Below are 14,817 nucleotides of genomic sequence, written 5' to 3'. Positions count from 1 at the left end.
CAATGGAGTTACCATGGAAACAATGTCTTTGCACTGTCCTGTCCCTACAAAACAACAATGCCTCTGGCCCCAGGCAAAGTGCACCGTCTGCACAGGAATCGCCCCATATGACGGCTGCCCACGCGGGAGTCCTCTGTGTAGAGGCGCAAAGAAATCAGACTGCAAGACAAACCAGGAACCCTAAAACCTAACTTACAAGTTGCTCCTACAACTAAAAATGGCAAAAACTGAAAGCAAATGTGCCATGACAGATTTTTTTTAAAGGTTTGACAATATTAACATTGTTAATATTTTTATTTCTTTAGTGTCATCACTGGGGTTTGACTCCAGAGAAGATGACATCGCCCAAAGACCTCAGATACATTAATGACTTGGTGAGAGAGAGCGCAAGAGAGAACGAGAGAATACTTGTGAGCAGGGACGCACAATAACATTAAGATATTGAAACATTTGCATATAATCATATAATGATAATTTGGTAGTGACCACGATTTAGTGTTGCAGTTGGCCTAGTATACAAAAACACTAGTATAAAAAAAAAAAAACACTTTTCTGAGGCTGTTACAGCAGCGAAAAGGCTTATTTTCACCAGAAATATGCCACAGCTGTTTAGTTTATTACTGTTCATATTTAAGCTCATATGGAATATGGGAATCAATATTGGCATCAGCAGATACAAACAAAATATCAAATGTTCAAAATGTATACTGGTGCATCCCTAAATCAAGATACAGACTGCGAAAGGGACTGAGTGTGTGAGCAAGCTTGTATATTTATACACTGTCCAATGAGGCCTTGGTTTAAAAAAAACAACACAAACACACATGGCAGATTGGAAAAAGCCCAAAAATGAACCAATGACCCACTCCAAAGTTCAGCCATCACCCAATCAGAAAGCCAGTCAGTCCGTTTTTGCATCATGTCTTAAGCTTCTTCTCTGATGGAGGATCTTCCTCTTCTCCCGATCCCAAATGTGTCCGCTTACCAGCAGCAGAGGTCCGTTCTCTGACGCGGGGCTCCCCCTGGGTCCAAGAGCCCGCTGCAGCTGCACCAAGCTCTGTCTCTGGCTCCGCCCCAGAGCTTCCTGGGGGAGTTGAGTCTATACAGTTCTCATCATAGGCACGGGTGCTGCCGTTGACCCCCGAACCAGAGGGGATCCTGCTGCTTGGTGTTAGATCAAACTCCTCTCTACCGCTGTGCACCATGGACAAGTCATCCTCACTGCTCTTCTCCCTTTCTTGCTCCTCTGCGAGTTCTGCCCTGAAGCCAAGCCTCGACTCTACCCTCTCCACATCTTCAAAACCCGAAGATGTGAAGTGACCTCTAACCCTAAACTGAGCCTCTGCCTGTCGGTCTGGAGAGAGGGCGGGACTAGACCTGGGGCCATGACCTCTATCTTTGCCACTGCTCCTGACTGGTCGGCCCTCGTCCCCTGAGGAGGAGGACATTGATGAAGGGTCATGGATGGAGATTTTGGGGTAACTGCTGTAATCTGTCGCAGTCTGCAGTGACTGGGCAGAATCCCTGTCAGACAAACGCATATGCCGCCTTCTTCGGGCAGCATTACGCTGCCGCATGCTGCTCCTCCGGAGCTCCGCTTCCTCTCCCTCACTACTGGAAGAGGAGCTGGAGGAAGAGCTGGGGGAGGAGCTCGAGCTGGAGGCTCTACCCACAGAGGAGGCATGGCTAGACAGGCTGGAGTTCTCACGAGGGCTGGGCGACCGAGGCCTGGGCATGGGGTCCAGCCAGAACCCGCTGGAGTCCGAGTCCTCGTTCACAAGGTCCAAGAGGAAGGCAGATGCCCGCGGTCCTGCCCTCTTCCTTTGCAAGCCCGTGCCATCTGGGTCTGCTCGCTCAGTCCCCGACACGTTGGGCCCAGCCAGCGAGGACGAGGAGGATGAATGGTCCGAGTCACTATGACGCACGGTTGCGGCGTTGGCAGGTGGGCCGGGGGTCGCCAAGCCCCCGTCCCTGCCGGAGTGTGTGGAGCGGCGCCCCCTGGTGTGCAGCTGCAGTATGGCGCCTTCGCTCAAGTCACTGTCCGAGTCAGAGCTCCAGCCCTCGATCTCGCGGCGCACGAGCGAGTCAAAGAAGGCCATCATGCGCGGGTCCTCCTGCATGGACTGGCTGACGTAGTCATGCGACAGGCCGCTGCCACTGTTCAGCACCAGACTGATGTACTCCTCATGCGTGTACAGTGAGCGTGACTTGTCCTCCACGCGGCCCTCCAAATCGCCCATGCTCTCCGGCTGCTGGTATGGACTCCACACCTACACAGATTGGGGGGGGAGACGGGAGCAGCAAACATATAATTATAGAGTTATGGGTTGGTTGTCAGGGCTTTAGGTTTTGCCCATTTCTGCATTGTAATTTTCCTCACAGATGAAAAGTTCCTCTTGCTGGCATAACCTGCAATTTTATCTGCACGTTGTGGCAGTGGTCGGAGCCTTGACTGGCTATTTACGTTTACTTTGTGTTGTCCTTCTTACACCTACCTACAAGATGTTTCAGGTGTATTCATTTTTAAAGTTTATTTTCTTTATAGTGCAATTGGCTCCTTGCTTAACAAGGGGCGGAGCCTTGCTCAGCAACTCCAGGTTGACTTGTGCCAGAAGTCACACCCACAAAGTTCTTCTTTTTTTTCCCTGCCAGTATGAAACTCCCACAACTCATATTGCAGCAAAAGTGCCTTTTTCTATATCACAGAGCCCCAATGTCTTGCAGAAGCAAACCCATTTATTCTTTCAGAATAGTTTGGTTTGTCATGTGGTGTTTCTGCAGTGATACTGTACTGGGTATCCCAGCAGTGTGATAGAGCTTAAAAATCTTAAAAAGGACAAAATTAGGCAGGCAGCCTGGGGAAGAGAAGCAGCTCCTGGCAAGGCAGATTCGCGGGCAGGCAAAGAGATGTGCATGCATGTGGGCAGGCAGACACACACACACACACATGCACGCAGGCACACAGACGTGCACGAACGCCAGCAGAAAGACATGCACATCCCAGATGGGAAACAGCATTCCTGTTCTGGGCAAATAATAAGCACTTTCCTTTATGAAGGTAAGCGCTCATCTTGAGGACATGCGGAGAAACTGTGGTGAGTCGGCGTACACGGCACCGTCTGCAGTCCTGCATGCATGTGAGCGTCTTAGATCACTGGGAGGGGGAGCAGAAGGTGTGTGGCTGTGGCACCTCAGGTCTGCTGTGCGCAGACGTGCTCAGAAGCAGCAGGTATGGTAACGGTGCAACTGGCCCTAGGGAGAGGGGCGGGGCACCCACAACTGCTGCCTCAATCTTGTAAATCGGTCCGGAGAATTTGCCTCAAGCACGGGCATGTTGGTGCATACTGCCAGCACACGCACGTGCTCTCCCGGACAGCCAGCCACACAAAGAGACCAGCAGCCTCTCTTTAGCCTGACTGAATGGCTGAGAATGGATGAGTGTGCACAAGTGCATGTGTGCACGCAAATATGTGGCATGTATGAGAGAACTCGGTTTAGACATATAACAGGGATCGAGGGACACAGCAAGAACAGAACAGGTGAGTTGAAAAGAGCACTGACCTTGATGACCTTTTCGACCCCAGAGGAGCAGATCATGTAGGTGTGTGGGTTGAATCGGACCTGGTTCACGATTGAGCGGTGACCTTTCAACACCATAAATGCCCCGTTCACCACACGACCCGGACCTCCTGCAGATGACAAATGAAGACAGAAGGTGGTTAGGCAGCAATTTACAGTGCACTAGATTTTGTGAAGCTATTGACAGTGCAACATGGATGTAGCTGCTACAATTATAAATTAAAATGTAAAGTCACTACTAAATAAACAAAATTACAAATTTTACCTGCTTCAGGGTCTTTGGGGATTCTCCACATGTAGAGATTAAAATCATCTGAGCCAGACAGGATATACTGAAATGCACAAAGAAATATATTAGTCACCACACACACTCTGTAGACATTTCACTTTACAAACATGTGTGATGGCAGATGGTGTAGACTGAAATTTTATTTGAAAATCCTTTCATGGTTCATTGTTCAAGAGAGAGAAAGAGGGGAAAGCACATATACACGCCAGTGCAGATGCCAGAGATAACACGCATGCGCGGAGACACGTGGACACATGCATGCACACACGGAAGGGGGTGTTCAGCAAAGGATAGAATCTAGTTTTGTGCCCTCTAAGGAACCTCCAGAATGTTCCACTCTCTTCCAGTCTTCCAGCCATCAAACAACGTTCTTCAGTCAAGCAAAGCTAAACAGCTGTGAGAAACCCTGTGGGCTCCAATAACCTGGTGGGACATGGACATTTACAAGAAAAGTGAAAACGCATTCCTGCCCTGGGCAGCACTTTAAGCATTTAAAATGGTGCGTCAAATTAAACAACAGACACAAATGCAGCTTTGGCATGGCACATCCAGACAGGAATCTACTAGGCCCAGTCACATCCAGATCTGAAAAAGATAAAACGAGTCTCTACAGGTGCCGGACTCCCTCTCCACAAAACACACGGTGATCATAAAAATTCTGTGACACAGAAGGCGGAGCTCTCATTTGCAGATCTTAAAATGGTAGATGATTGGACCAACCGCATCCCAATAGGAAATCTGCATCAGTCCATCAAGTGTATAGTCTCTTCGGAGGAGTGTATATCTATATGGCCAGTGTTAAACCCATGACAGATGTAAGTTGACACAGGCCTGGTTTTGATGTATGCGAATCCGTAACATACCACAAACGCAAACCAACCTTAAAAACACTAACAATGAGGTCACACAGAGACAAGCCCAAGTCTCAACAGGCAATCCATACAAAGCTCAAAATGCACAAAATAGATAGATATCTCCATCTATCTATAATATATATAAAATGAGAGAGAGATTATATATATAGATATTTCTCGAATTTAATTAACATTCACCAGACTAATAGGTCAATAAGACAGACCTGAATTCATAAAAACCTCGTCTTACATTTTCTGCGCATTGTATTAGCTTTACCTCTGCAACTCTTGGGATTTTTGGGAGAAAGGTTCCTGTCAATGTAAACACCACCGAACAGGCTCAAGCTGTTTCTTGAGCTGGATCAGGTGCTGGCTTTTAAAGGAGTTCAGCCATTCGCTTGGGTCTCAAGATCCTCTGGAGGCGGGCAACCACACCGGGTTACATTCCAAGAGGCCCAAAGTCCAACGAAAGCACTTTCCTCCACCAGACACAGTTCACACATGCTCAGCATGGGTTGTACATTCTTTTTTTTTTTTTTAAGGTAGTGGCTCTTTGTGTAATAAACAATTACTCCGCTTTGTTATCTTCGATTCTACTGGCAGGTAGTTCTAGTTGCAAATACTGAAACATTCAAGGAGTCATCACTGCCGACCGACAGGTACTGGTCTGCCATGAGTGGACGCACAGCCCTCTAAGCTACTGCTCATTTCATCAAGGCTGCTCTCTCAGTGAAGAGGGCCCAAGCCATATGAGGCACAAGCAGCTGAGCAATGACTCAACAGCACCGCCATCCTGGTCTCTCCCGCGTGCTCCAGCCGGTAGCCGTCGTCAAGGCTGGCCCTAGCCGAGCCCAGCTGGGAAAACCAGAGGGAATGGGATCGAGGAAGCAGTTTTGGTGAGGATCCACCAGGGAACAGCAGGGCATTCTTTTATGGGGGGTATGGCCACGCTGTTTAGCAGAGCCTCAAAGAGACTTTTGCCTGCGTTTACAATAGGGGTTCCAGCAGTCGACTAGTTGACAAGTGCATCCACTAGTCACTGCTGTAAGGAGCTGTTAACTAGTTTTTTTTTGTTGTTGTTTTTTGGGGGGGCGGGGGGGTTTAGACACTAGCAAAGATGTAGGCAGTGAAGAACACAGCTCTGTGAAACACCATGTTAATCAAACCAATCGCAGAAGTAGTGAGACAGCACACACTGGAAACAGGCAGGTTTAAAAAAAAAGAAAAAGAAACAAAAGAAACACACTCATGGACTAAAGATGATGACAAATAGTGACTCTGCTCGTCAGCTTCAATGTTAAGGACATTCAACCACTGTCTCTTGTTTCTTGAGAGGAGGTGCTGTGTATGGTGCTCTGCCCTTGGTGGGTGCATGACCACAGTAGCCCACAGGAGAGGCGAAGGGCCAAGGAGCGGAGCAGGTCACACGCCATAATGTCAAAAACAGCAGTTGGAGTACAATGGAGATCTTTTCAAATTAGTATGTGTGCACGCATGCGTGCATGTGAGTTAGCAAGCATGTGTCTGCCTGCTTAAGTATGCGCCCCAGCAAGTGAGAGTGTGTGTGTGTGTGTGTGTGTGCGCGCAAATGTTCTTCCAAATGTCCTCACAAGTGAAGCAAAATTGGGGGAAATTGCTTGTGAGCTCCTTTTCACCAGTCCCTATTCATTTAAATGTGTTTATTTAAAAAAATGACAATTAAACTAAAAGAACAAAAAGATGCTCGCTCTCCCAAGTCATTTAGTAAGAATGCCTTTTGTTCTGTGTCCCTGGAGTGAACGCAACATAGAATTTAATACACAGTGTGCATGTGTATGCGTGTTTGCACACTTGCGCACACACACACACACACACACACACACACACACACACACACACACACACACACACACCTGATCTCTGTCACCAGCGAAGCAGCAGCTCTTCATGGTACAGGAGTTGAAGTAGCCCTGGTTGTCGAACTGAAAGCTGGGCAGGCGGGAGTGCAGCTCGTAGAGGACGGGGGGCAGACGGCGGCGCAGGGCCAGCAACTGAGTGCCTGCGCTGTTAAAGCGTACGCTCATGGCACTCTGCAGGGACAGACTGCCCCCGTATCGCAGCAGAGAGCTACACACACACACACACACACACGAGAGATAAGATGAACAGATACATGGACATGTTCATTGCTATAGGGGTACTTTAATCTTGATCTACAGGAAAAAGGTGAATATTTGACTATATCTTTGTGCTACAGCCCTCTAGAGGTCACAGTCAGTACAACAACCTGAGAGATGCTGCCAGAGAGGATTTTCCTGAGACATTCCAGTATATATCAGAAAAACAACATTTGTGTGTGTGTGTGTGTGCATGCGCTTGGGGAGGGGGGGGGGGGGGTAAAGAGAGATAGCTGTTATGCTCTGCTATGATCTCCTCATACGTCACGATGACTACCCCAGGACGCCTTGCCCTGCTCACCTACGCGGCTTGCGGATGTCCCAGAGGCCCACACCCTCCTTGGAGTTGGCCGTGGCCAGTAGGCGAGGCTCCACGGGGTTGAACATTACGCTGTGGAACGCTGAGGGGTAGTTGGCCAGGCAGAACGGCTCTACAACACAACAGCACAAATGTTTGTGTCGGGGAACTAGAACACATGGCAAAGTCCAACAAAAGTAGATTAGCACAGCTGGGAAGAAAGTATAAAATACAGCAATATAGAGTAAATGACAATTTATTCAACAAATGAGAGCAGAATGGGAACACACACACACACACACACACACACACACACACACACACACGTGTATATAGCAGTGTCTATGTGTGTGCCCCCGTCCATCCAATACATTCTACTTAGACATTAACTGAGTTATACAGGTAATTCGGGGAACACTAACTTTAAGTAACAATTCAAACAGAAATACACACTTGAATTTTTTTGGTTTTAAAGTTTCCACCACAATATACATATATAAAATGCCAGTTTGTTTTTGTCTTTATCATCCAGTCCGACATAAGAAACATTAATCCAGCAACTCCCTCCTTCACTGGTTGTTGACTACCTGAACCTGTTCTGCTTGCAGTAAACAAGTGTTTTGTAACAGTGGCCAAAATACATCTGTATAAGAGTGTAATTAAGGCTTCATCTGGCCTGCGCTGTTGTAGCAGCATCACGCAACTGCCGGCCAACGGCTCTCTGCTGTCATAAGGGCACCTCTGGTAGCAGATGTCACATCTGGGGTTAACTGCTACAGCACGTTTTAATAGATTCAGTAAGAATGGAAGACATTAAACTGCTTTGGGGAGGGTCTAGCGCGAGACCTCATAAGCATCAGAACAATTATCTGACTTCCAGAGTTGGGCCAACTCTGTGTTTACACCTGAGAACTGGGACAAAACGACACAGTGATGCATGCAGGGCCTAGCAGATACACTTCAGCCTGCGCCATGTGGATACCAATGTGGAGTCACCCTCTGCCTAGGAAAAAGCACAGTCCCAAGAGAAGGTGCCAACGATAGCCAAGCACGGGGTCGACAAATGTCAGGAAAGCAGATACCAATCTTATTTCACTTTTAATTAAAGGTTTAATTATAGAGATAGAGCAGAAAATCCCAGAGATGACAAAAGTCCGTTTTAAGAACAAAACAAAAGATGTTAACATTAAATTCTGCACAGCAGAAAGCAATGCTGTTAAATATGGCTGATGTTCTAAAATGTCCTCCCTCAGTTCAGCAGCTGAGGGTAGCTCTTTTTCTTGTGAATTCCTGCACCAAGGTCGTCAGCATGAGGAGGAATGTTTTCCTGTTTTCACCTGGCAGCAATGAAGAGTAGTGCTGACTAGGAGAGAGGGGGAGTTTGTGACATTTTGAATGAAGAATGGAACAACGAGGATTAAATGAAATGATGACACTGGGGATACACTATGCACTTCTTTGGCCCTCTGGTAAAAAGCAGAAGACCAATTTATTGGTATTATGGAGTAAGAGGGGAGTAGATGTGACTAAATATGGCTGTAACCCTGCACAGTGGCATTTCAGGCAAATGTATTTTACATTGAACAACTGCATAGGTTGTCTGCAGCGTACAAATGTAGTGTGCAAGTGTGTGTGTGTGTGTGTGTGTGTGTGTGTGTGTGTGTGTGTGTGTGTGTGTGTGTGTGTGTGTGTGTGTGTGTGCGCGCGTGCGCATGTGTACCTCCATGAGGTGGCTCACGTGTGTCCCAGATCAGAACTCGACCATCGTCAGAGGAGCTGGCGAAAACGTTATCATTAACAGGGCTAACGGACAGGCCGTATACTGCATCATCGTGGAGGAACACATTCAGCGTCTCGCCACGCTCCACATCATGAAGGATCACCTGCTCATCATTCCCTGGACGAGACAAAACCAGCGCACAACCCAGTCAGCCTTTACAAAGCCAGTGCACGACCCACTCATTTACCTGTGCATTAATATTTAGTGTCCTGTATAGAACCAACAATCCTACATTGTTTAAAACCAATTAAAAGCCCCCTTACAGCCCACTTTCAGACACCTTTGAGTAATGTTCTGTTGGTATTATAAAATTTGAGCCCAGCTGGAAATTTAGGACATTTCGAGCTTTTTACCCCAGACCACATCCATAGCTAGACGTAAAACCGAGCTAAAAGTTTCAGACTTTAAGGTAGAACTCTCAAACAACACACTACTTTAAACCTAATACCTTTTGCAACATATTTGGCTTTATAACATATAATCTCTAACAGAACTGTGTCCATGAAGTGAGGAGAGAGAGCTCAGTTCCTAACCTCCAGAGAAAACACGTTTATTGGTGCTGTCAAAGGCCAGGCAGAAAATGTTGGAAAGGTGCTCCCCCTTGAGTTTGACTGGTTTGGCCCGTGCGTGGATTGCCTTCTCCATGTGCCACAGCAACACCCGACGGTCATCACCACCTACAGCAGAAAAGGGGGGGCCCCACACACACACACACAACCAGCTGGTCAATGACCAATTCATATAATCATATGTACTTAGCATAGAACAAAAAGACAGACGTCTTAGCATATGTACTTAGCATAGAACAAAAAGACAGACGTCAAACATCAATGGTAGAAGAGAATATCTTAGTCATTGCACAAGCATAATGAAACCGGAGTTTGCAACTTCCTTGCAGGATGCTATGTAAAAATATAATATATTGAAACAAAATTACAAATATTAACTTTTGTGCAGTTTTGTCAAAAACTGTGTCTATGATCAGCTCACAGAAGTACAGTTCCATTTGAGAATATAAGAAATATTTGGGCAGGTCCCCTCTGACCAGTTGCTGTGGTCTTAAATGCTGCTCTGTCAGCTCTTTCCTGCTGTGTTTTTGTAATGACTTACTCTTAGCAACACCATACTCACTGGTGTCCTGTTTATTTACAAAGCACAACTGCAGAAGTCACCCTCCTACATTTTAACTCCACTGACATTGAACACCCCAGGCACTCTCCGGCCTGAAATTGCCTTTTCAATCTACACAAATCACAAGGAATCACATTTCCAGCCACTTGACCAGTATAGTGATGTTTTTTGCTATTCTTGCTGGTTTTAAAGTGCTCAAACATGAAAGGGTTAAAGACATCAATTTCTGTCATTCAATTCCATCACCTAACACTTACGAAGGTGAACTTGTGCCTGTTGTGAGGAAGCCAATAAGTTAACCTTCCCCATCCCACAGTAAAACATTGCAGTGTCTGGCTCACCTGCATCTCAACATCAGTTCTCTCACCTCTTTCATGCTTTATCAGTTCTGCTTTAGAAACACCACAATAACATCAGTTACTGTTGGACTACGGTCAACGCACAGTTAGGAATGCAACACCACGTAGCCATGGAGAGGCAGTGGTTAAGGTACTCAACTAGTAATCAGAAAGCTGCCAGTTCAAGCCCCACCACCACCACCAAGTTGCCACTGTTGGGGCCCTGAACCAGACGCTTAAGCCACAGTTGCTCAAGTTGTATTCAGTCATAATTGTAAGTTGCTTTGGATAAGAGAGTCAGCCAAATACCATAAATGTGTAGCCTTTTGAATAGTTTATTTTACCTTTGGAAATAAATGAAATGATGGCAACCAGGTCTTGGTTGTCATCCATCTGATATGGATGACAGGTCCTCACTGAGGTCAGAAAAATCTACAGGTGTGAGCAGCAGAGGGTACTCAGCTGTAGTCAAGCAGGAGAACTGTCCAAGAACACAGGCCTGAACCTTGGTCCGACATCAAGGGGCATGGAGCTTTGCTCTTAGCCGATAGAACTTTGATTCACTTCAGTGACAGTTGTTTATAATTTGGAGTATCCGTTGTATAAAACTCTTATCAGAGTCAAGGATGCAGCTACTCTGCACAGTGACACAGTTAAAAAGTTAATATCTGAAGGAACAGTATCCATATTGGCAAGTAAACCAAAGTTGGCTGTGTTATCAGACTGTGTATTCTACAATAGTCTACATGTAACCCGGCCCAGTTGTATCTGTCGCTCAATTAAAGGTTATTTCACCTCAGCCTTTTCTCTCTCCGTAGTCGTAAAGAACGAGCAACCTTCGAAAGGATATATAATTGCGGCTAATTTTAAACGGTATTTTAATGCTCTTTCAACCATCCTCGAGGATAGTTTATGTAGCACAATTAATCTGAAGTAATGCTAAAGTCTTAGTAGCCAAGTGTGTTAGTAAATGAGTTGAAACGTGACTACGCGTCGGACTGAAGCAACATAGCTGCGCAACTTGCAAATGTAGGCTTGTTTTTTAAACCTTTGAAATCGATTTAACCCCAAAGCCCCAAGACTGCCCCCCTTTTTAAGCACACGACCGTTTGTAGTGAGAGTGCGCACAGTTAATCGCTTTTAAATCAACAGCGTCCATCTTGCAGATAAATATCCTCTTCACCTGTCAGTTAAAAAAGTTTAAAAGTTGAGCCTTAAGAACAATTGTCAAAAATCCAAATGTAATCGGGATTAAATCAAATATTTAGGTACAACCTAAATATTAAAACCTAAACTAACATAAAAGGGTCGACAAAATACGTATCACTGAAACATTCATGGTGACAGTTGTCTACCCCCAAGTTCAAGTTACGCTAGCTAGCGTTAGCAAATTGTAAATAGCTAGCTAAGATAACTAGCGGTGATAACTCTTTGGGGCTCCATTTCGTGAGGCAGGTTAGCTATCACAGCTAACCAGCTAACCCGAAGTAGCTAGCTAGCTAACTAGCTGCGTTAGCTATTTTAGGGCTCCATTTCGTAAGACAAGTTAGCTAGCTAGCAAGCCACAGAAAGCTAGCTAGCTATCAAACGACAGCTAATGTATGGGCTGCAGAAAGCTGTGACCCCTTCCAGTTTATGATTAGTACCATCGGCCGTACTTTATTGCCAAATTCTTCGTAAACAATAGACCTGCTCCCTGTCAATCAGACGCAGCGTCAACATTTGAAAGCATTTTGAGACGCACCAGCGGAAGACATGACAACTTACCAGACACCAGCCATTGCCCACCATTGTTGGAAAACTCTATGGCGTTCACGCATCCAAAATGCCCCAACATGTCCTTTTTATACAAGCTAGTGCAACCGGCCAGTCTGCGCCTCTGGAATTCCTCCTTCATTAGCGGGTGTCCGGTAATCATTCTCCGGGACAGAAACCCGACGGAGCAGCGCATACCACAACCCAGTACCTCCTTCATATTGGCAACTCTAGCTAACTAGCTATCTCTAGCTAGTTTTCGGTTTTCTCGTGCCTTTTTTTATGAAAAAGACCTGTGCTTGCACTCATCCGCTTCTTGTATTTAGCTATTTCCCAGGCTGCTGGTTTACTGCTGAATGTATACAGGTCGCCATATTGCAAGACAACGCAGGCCTAATAAGATTATAGAAAAAGACGAAGCACTCGCATTTTACGCTCACGCCGCCATCGATTCTTGCTCTCATATCTATGGTGCAAACCTTCTTTCTCCGTAATGACATCATAAACCCAGCTGACCTGCCACCGACGTCACAACCTACAGTTAATTAAACTTTGACGTAAAGAGGAGCTTCTTCATGACTGACGGAATGTAAGGAGGGCTCTTCAGTAATTTCAGTATGATTAAATGTTTCAAGTGTGTATGTGTACGTACTCCACATCAATTGGTAGGCCTACAATTGAACACAACTACAGCTGTGTACTAGTATTTCTTAACAGTTTCAGCGCTAATTGGCCAAAAGTCAAGCCAATTAGTACTATTGTTTAGTCAAAGGTCAGACAGCTGATTGCGTGGAGCAGGACAAATTTCATGAGTAGATACTTCATTTGAACAGTAGTGATGTTTGTCAGTCCTCAGTGAAATACTCTAGTTATTAATACTCTATTTCATGTGCTTACATTGTTTGGAAACATGGGATTAAAATATACAATTAGGCAGATCCCTTTGCTGTACACATTTATAATCAAGATTGCATAGAAACCAAAACAAAGACTGATTAGTGTATGTAGTTTTATTATTCCCAATTCAGGAAATACAGTGGTAGTATTTTTAATATTTTTTTAACAAATGCTAATTTTTTTCTATCAGGAAATCTTCCATCTTCCTGCTATTAACAGAGTATATAAATTAAAACACGTCATATGAAACGGTTGTACCATGATGATCAATATGAAATGAAAAACTCAGTGACAAGTTTTTCCTTGCTGAGTAACAAAGCTCCTGCCATGAACGTAGCACTCTCTCTGGCATTCTTCAGACTGCTGGGCTTCAGACTCTGTGGACCTGCTGACTGGATAACTACATTTCCCACAATCCGTGCAAGGGAACAGACAAGGACAGACAGAGTGCTCTCCGGGAGAACCATGACACTGCATACTTCAGTGCTTCCTCAGATATAATGCACATTTTATGGGTCATCTGCTATTTATAAAGCCAAAATTAAGAAAAAAGTTAAACTATGGTTTAATTCTCCAGCTACACCATACACCAGTGGACATCAAACTATAACAAATGCCAATGGCCTTTGGACTGCAAAGCCTTTTGAGATCACTGTAATGTCAAATCAGACCCGGCGCAACGCTGCATATTGCGGAGATGACGTATGACTTATGTCACACCAGGGCATGATTCACATTCTAAATTCCATTGTTCCTACACACTAATAAAAGCAGAGGAGTATTTTCATGATGCTGGTTTACATTTTTGTGCTACTTCAACAAGAGTTTGTTTTTGTATTCTGTGTAACAGGACTTTACACAGTTTCAGAGGACGTACCTGAGGTACAATGATAGTTGGACCGATGGGTTTCTTTAACACAATGAGCAAAAGCTCATTCTTCTCCTGACTTTGTCACTCTTCTAAAGACAGTGGCAATACTGACACTGAGTAATCATGCCATGACCGCATACTTCATAAAGGGTTTATAAATGTGCAATGAGGACCATAACAGTGTTACATGAGCAAGTATGAATCCTTGTCTATCATCTGCAGCTGAACACATAAAGAATGCCCTTGTGGTTGGTTTATTTTAGATCATAAGCCTTATTAACCACCTACAAAACACACCATGTATAAATGCATTATACTGCTTTACAGACCTCTTGTTTTTATGAATGTCCTACTGGCTTCACAGGCAATATATATAATGCCAAATACAAACCTGGGGATGGTGGGGCCAAACAGGAAATACTGCTGATAAAAATATCATGTTAAAACTGATATAAGATAAACATTAAACTAAGCAGGTGAGGTGTAAACAGTGCTTGCCCCTTGCTATATGGCTTTAACACAGTCACAGTCTTTTTAATAAAACCCATTGGTGTCATGCCAAAAGCGTACATGAGCTGAGCTATGAGGGGCATGGCTGAGCTGCATGGGGGACAAACACAGATGAACACATTAAAAAAAAGTGCTTTAGCCTTCTGTACCTTCAGTAACACATTCACAAACGTACACGAATACACATACACGCACAGCTAGCATGAAGAAGTGACAAGGGACAACGCGGTATCCATGGGTACATTAATGACCCTTTGGCTGTTCAGTTCATGAAGGAGTGGAGGTGGGAAATCCTGTCTAATATTATCCAAACTGAGCTATTTTGGCTTTGTGGAGATGGGATATCCAACCAATGTAAT

The 14,817-nt window shown here is 45.1% G+C and overlaps 1 protein-coding gene across 1 annotated transcript in view; it reads right to left on the bottom strand.

The window, feature by feature from the left end:
* The window catches only part of dcaf5 (ddb1 and cul4 associated factor 5), a 12,697-nt gene extending 48 nt beyond the window's left edge, over positions 1-12,649 (bottom strand). The window contains exons 1-8 of the mRNA XM_027010585.2: positions 12,193-12,649; positions 9,490-9,633; positions 8,897-9,073; positions 7,180-7,309; positions 6,615-6,828; positions 3,845-3,911; positions 3,562-3,689; positions 1-2,270 (exon numbers count right to left, since the gene is read on the bottom strand). The exon at positions 1-2,270 is cut by the window's left edge and continues 48 nt beyond it. Coding sequence (XP_026866386.2) covers positions 918-2,270; positions 3,562-3,689; positions 3,845-3,911; positions 6,615-6,828; positions 7,180-7,309; positions 8,897-9,073; positions 9,490-9,633; positions 12,193-12,400 — 2,421 coding nt within the window. The 5' untranslated portion in view covers positions 12,401-12,649 and the 3' untranslated portion in view covers positions 1-917. The remainder of the gene's footprint in view (positions 2,271-3,561; positions 3,690-3,844; positions 3,912-6,614; positions 6,829-7,179; positions 7,310-8,896; positions 9,074-9,489; positions 9,634-12,192) is intronic.
* Between the last annotated feature and the right edge of the window lie 2,168 nt (positions 12,650-14,817).

The sequence above is a fragment of the Electrophorus electricus genome, chromosome 11 (assembly GCF_013358815.1).
Source record: "Electrophorus electricus isolate fEleEle1 chromosome 11, fEleEle1.pri, whole genome shotgun sequence".
NCBI lineage: Eukaryota > Metazoa > Chordata > Actinopteri > Gymnotiformes > Gymnotidae > Electrophorus > Electrophorus electricus.
The sequence above is the reverse complement of the archived record's forward strand: the minus strand, read 5'-3'. Positions and strand labels throughout refer to the sequence as shown.